The sequence below is a fragment of the Crocuta crocuta genome, unplaced genomic scaffold, assembly GCF_008692635.1.
Source record: "Crocuta crocuta isolate KB4526 unplaced genomic scaffold, BGI_CrCroc_1.0 scaffold531, whole genome shotgun sequence".
In the NCBI taxonomy this organism is placed as follows: domain Eukaryota; kingdom Metazoa; phylum Chordata; class Mammalia; order Carnivora; family Hyaenidae; genus Crocuta; species Crocuta crocuta.
In genome coordinates, this window is record NW_027531997.1 from 2,266,700 (window position 1) to 2,272,329 (window position 5,630).

General features: G+C 41.9%; 1 protein-coding gene across 1 annotated transcript in view; it reads right to left on the minus strand.

The window, feature by feature from the left end:
- Positions 1 to 5,630, minus strand: part of LUZP4 (leucine zipper protein 4) — a 62,836-nt gene that overhangs the window by 21,331 nt on the left and 35,875 nt on the right. The window contains exons 3-4 of the mRNA XM_077775168.1: positions 3,263 to 3,391; positions 2,029 to 2,147 (exon numbers count right to left, since the gene is read on the minus strand). Of these exons, the coding sequence (XP_077631294.1) occupies positions 2,029 to 2,147; positions 3,263 to 3,391 (248 nt within the window). The remainder of the gene's footprint in view (positions 1 to 2,028; positions 2,148 to 3,262; positions 3,392 to 5,630) is intronic.

The window sequence follows — 5,630 nt, forward strand, 5'->3', positions numbered from 1 at the left end:
GCCTCAGTGGCTCAGTCGGTTAACGGTCCGACTTCGGCTCAGGTCATGATCTTGCAGTTTGTGGGTTCGAGCCCCACGTCGGGCTCTGTGCTGACAGCTTGCAGCCTGGAGCCTGCTTCGGATTCTGGGTCTCATTCTCTCTCTGTCCCTCCCCAACTCATGCTCTGTCTCTCCCTGTCTCTCAAAAATAAATAAATATAAAAAATTTAAAAATTAAAAAAATTAAGGATGAGAGATAGAAATGTGCTTTAGGGGCACCTGGGGGACTCGGTTGGGCATCAGACTCTTGATTTCGGCTCAGGTCATGATCTCACGGTTTGTGGGTCCGAGCCCAGCGTCGGGCTCTATACTTGACAGTGTGGAGCCTGCTTGGGATTCTCTGTCTCCCTCTCTCTCTGTCTCTCCGTGCCTTTCAAAAGTAAATAAATAAGCATTATAAAACATGCTTTAAATTTGAAAATACTGAGAATTTTTGAATCACTATATTGTGCACTTGAAATTAGTGTGTTAACTATATTAGTATTAAAACTTTTTAAAAAAGGGGGGGTGCCTTTGTGGCTCAGTCGGTTAAGTGTTCGACTTGGGCTCAGGTCCTGATCCCATGGTTCATGAATTCGAGCCCCGAGTCTGGCTCTGTGCTGACAGCTCAGAGCTTGGAGCCTGCTTTGGATTCTGTGTCTCCCTCTCTCTCTCTGCCCCTCCCCCACCCCTGCTCACGCTCTGTCTCTTTTCTCTCTCAAAAATAAACGTTAAAAAAGAAGCAAATACTATTTTACAATAATTCTCAGTTCATTTATGCATCTCAGACTATATAGCAGGTATAAACTCATATCCTTCTTTCCAAACTTTATGAAAAAACCTCCTGATCCTACAGATTATAGGTCACTTGTTAAATCAAACTTTCCCAAGCCCTCCCAATCAGCATGATTACTGCCCCCTCACAATATATAATGTGTATACGTTAGAACATATATTGCAACTTGCCTGGCACTAAATTCTTTTATCTTTTTCTGCTATGGCCACATATAATATGTGAGGCAGGACTTCTCTAGTATCTTGCATAGTACCTGCATAGGGTAGACATTTAATCAATATTTGCTAAATCAATTCAAATTAATCCTCTATTTGAAAATGCAACATGTTGCCCTCCAAAAAAGAAAAAGATTGGCGTTTATATAATTNTTTACTAAATGACCACATAATGCCTTAGGAAGAATCAGTTTATAGGCCCAGCTGAAAGGGCAGCATCAATGTTAGCTTATGAATCTGGATATGAGGACCTCTCCAATTCTTGTCTGGTGACTGGCTCACTTACGCAAGTTCAGAAGTGATGTCTTTGTACAATTATAGTATGTCCCACCAGTTGGACCCGGAGTATATTTCATATCCTATATCACCTGACTTCTAGGGGTTTTTTTTAAGTAGAATTTTTTCTTTCTTTTTTTTTTAATGTTTTTATTTATTTTCAACAAAGAGAGAGAGAGGGCATGCATGAGCTGGGGAGCGGGGAGAGAGAGAGGGAGACAGAATCCGAATTGGGCTCTGCGCTGCCAGGAGAGAGCTCGATGTGGGGCTCAAACTCACAAACTGAGTCGAAGTCGGATGTTTAACCTACTGGTTAACCTACTGTTTAACCAGGCGCCCCTGACTTCTGGTTTATACAATTCACTCCCAAGTCTACTAAAGCTGTTTTACACTATACCTTAAGATCAAAGACTCTATATGAGGGCAAAAATGAGAATGATTATGCAAGACAAATCACAAAACCAATCATCTATTTTGGCATTTTATAAATTCAAAATTTCTAGCAACGACTGAAAATAGCAACAATTAAATGTTTATTAAAATGGTTACAGAGGGAAAATAATCAATGAACAAATATTGGGTTTAAATTATGTCCAAGGCGCCCTGAGGGGGGACTAAGAAGCAATCTCTGCTCTCAATGAAATGGAAGATAATCTTTAATAGTAAGAATTACATTAAATTTAGGACCTTTTATATTGGTTAACTCTCAGTGTTTACATTTACCTGATTATCCACGGGCTGCTTGTCTGAAGAGCTGTGGTCAGACTTGAATGCAGAAGGTTCTTGGTGTGGTTTCTTATCTTGATTTCCTTTTTCGACGTTGTTTCTGGATCGTGAGAATCCTTGAGAAATTATTATTTTCTGTATTTTCAGTCAGGAAATTCAACAATCGTTCAGAAATATTACCTGTGACCTCACCGTTTTAAGGCTCTGCCCTGGGTTTTGCAAAACTTGACATTTCATCAGTCTGATATCATCTGAGACTCTCACCGAATTCTAGAACAGCCTTTGCCCTCGTGTTCCATTTGCATAGCTTAATATAGTAGTCTTCTTTCTACATGACACCTCAATTTTGTTTCCGTATGACAACGAAGTTGGGGCACACTATCTGAAATTAGCTGGAAGAACACCCTACTAGAAAAAGGAGGCGGAGAAAAACAGTCTGCTTTGTATCAGTCATGTGACTATTTCCCTCTGTCACCTGCTGTGCTCTGGGTGTAAAGATAGTTTAAGAAACAGAGAATATGGATCTCCAAAAGGCTCATTTAGAAACAGAATGGGCCACCTCCCCATTCTTAGCGGGTAATAACCTGTAATAACCACCATCCCTCCTTTTCCCAGAACCTGCTAAGCCACTGAAAGGTTCAAACAAAGACTGTAAGAGGCTGGGTCGAACTGGCTTCGGGCACGCACACACTCAAGATGGCTCCAGGCTGCTGACTGATCCATGGAGATCCTTAACCGCTGAACAGACTTCTCTGCAGCGGCGATCTGCAGCTCGTGCTTATTAAACTGTGTGCACTGCCCTGACCCATGGGATTGGAAACCCAAAAAGAAGCCTTTCTTCGTGTTCTGCTGTATGAGCATTCATTTTTTTTTTTTTTTCCAGACTGTGGAGGCCATCGTGCTCGGGTGACTAACCAGGCTTTTAAGCCTCCTGTGTTACCTCCCGAAGGTGGACTTGGACCTACGCGCCAGGCCTGTGAACGGGTGCAAAACATTTCTCATTCTCATCCTGCTCTCCCTTCAGGGAGTGCCACACAGAAATGAGAAATTCCTTTTCATTTGTCATGGCATAAATTCTTACCGAACGGATACGCCTACGTTTCCAAGAAAAAAATCAAACGAGCAACGTGATGCAATTTTAGAATACGCTCCACGTTTGTGAATTTGCTTACCTAGCTATTCACAAATATTTCAGATTCTTTAGGATGTCTGAGTTTTAGGAAACGTTTACCTTTATGCTGGCGACGTCTATGAACATTTGATCGCTGTCTTGAAGCTTGGTCCTTTTCCTTATGTTTCTGTTCCTCTTCATTGCCTGAGTCAGTGCTTATATTTTCTAGCTTATTAAATAATTTGTCATCTGTATTAGAAAACACATAAAAAAATGAAGACAATAGAAAAAGCCAAATTACAATGTGTCTCAAGTGAATAATCTATATTCTACCTCATATGTTAGAACATTATAAAAACTGGTCACCCTGAAACATGATACCTGTATAATAATAATGAACTTGTAAAACCGTAACAAAAAACAAACCATGCAGACATTTTAGGGTCAGTTTCCTGGAACAACAAAGAGAAAGATTCCTGTTAAATAGATTTATAGTAACATCACACAGGCAAAAATAAAATGCTTTCAGAGTAATGTAACCTCAAGGGGAAAGCATTTAAATGAATGATTTTTCAAGTGTTGTTTTAGTTTCAGAGAAACATAGAGCAATCGTGTCATTCCTGGTTAAGTGTCAGTGTTAGGCAATTAGTTGCATTTATTTTTGTGAATTATAAGAAAGGGAACAATAGTGATGGGCGTTCACAGGAGACAGCAAGGAGCCAAGGTTAGTGTCAACAGCAGGGAGCAATCAGACTGCCTTATAGTTGGGCACGTTCTTACTGCTCTCATACAGACAGCACTTACATGGCATGATTTGAAGGGTGAGAGACACGTACAACCCGCTTTAAAATAGCTCTCCTAGAAACGGGCACCCTCCTGCACTGTTGGTGGGAATGTAAATTGGTGCAGCCCCTCTGGAAAACAGTGTGGAGGTTCCTCAAAATAGGGAACTCCCCTATGACCCAGCGATAGCACTGCTAGGGATTCACCCAAGGGAGACAGGAGTGCTGATGCACAGGGGCACATGGACCCCCATGTTCATAGCAGCTCTCTCAACAATAGCCAAAACATGGAAAGAGCTTAAGTGTCCATCAACGGACGAATGGATCAAGAAGATGTGGTTTATCTATACGATGGAATCCTACATGGCAATGAGAAACAATGAAATCNAAATCTCTCCTAATACCTGAGATGGTAAGATTTAAAAGTTCAATGTTCTATCAGTGGATGAAAGCTTACTTAGGTCATGATATCTTTAAAATGAGCACAAGCTGGGGCACCTGGGGGGGCTCAGTTGGTTGGGGGTCCAACTCGTGATTTTGGCTCAGGTCATCATCTCACAGTTTGTGAGTTCGAGCCCTGCATCAGGCTCTGCGCTGCCAGCGTGGAGCCTGCTTGGGATTCTCTCTCCCTCTCCCTCTCCCTCTGTCCCTCCCCTGCTTGCTCTGTATCTCTCTCTCAAAAATAAATTTTAGAAACCTTTAAAAAATGTGAAAAAAAAAATAAGCACAAGCTAGGCATTTGGAAAGAACTAGAGATACTAGAAGAAAGAGGGGGAGCTGGGAAGGGTGCAAAAAAGGAGGCAGTTCAATACCAAAGATTACTCGTTCCTTAAATAGGGACGTTTATTCTGCTTAGTGCTAGTCCTGCCTCGGGCCTACGCNCTGATTTGGTTTTTTTTTTGAAATGGCTGACATTTTCAGAGGTAAAAGCCAGGAGAAAGCTCAACGATCGAGTACCATCTCTTGACAAGCTCATTTTAAGCCTCTGTTCTGTCTGCCTGTCACCAGCCAACGGTTGTTAACATCTTGCAAAGACGCAGCCTTTAATTTTCAGTTCCTTGTATTCCTTCTGCATTCTCTTACCTCCTCAGTGTTTCCCCCTCGGTTCTTTCTGCTGTATCCTACATGTAAAGTCTGTACAAATCTCCGTGCAGAGTTTTTTCTCGTTACAGAATAAGCAAGTGCATGAATCGGAACATCTTAGAGGACACCACAGGAAGAGGTTTCTCATCTCCAACCCCTCGCCCTCATCAGCCCTAAAATGTNAGGAGAGCAAAACTTCAGAGCAGAGAAAAGGAAGAGCAAGCTCCTTCCTGAGTCACAGGTATGTTTAACAATGACACGAGAGAGCGCTATGGAACCTGTCTGTCTTGTGGCCCTCCTGGATGATTTTCAGTGACCCAATTTTTCCTGACCTCCCAGTCACCGAAAATAATGGCCAGCTCCATGTTAGAGTCACAGAAGGATTAAATAAGGTAGAAAATGTTGTTTCTACAGGGAAATTCATCACGCATCCAACAGCTGGCCTACAAATGAGGTATCGGACATAACAGCACTTTGCCAGCTGGGACTTGCCTATATATGATTAAGTACCAACTGAATAACATAAAGACAAAATACTCCAAGACCGCAGAAAAGAGTCAGATTGCTGTGGACTGGGACAGCTGTGAAATCTTTGTGGCAGAGTTGGGTAAGATGGATAAGAC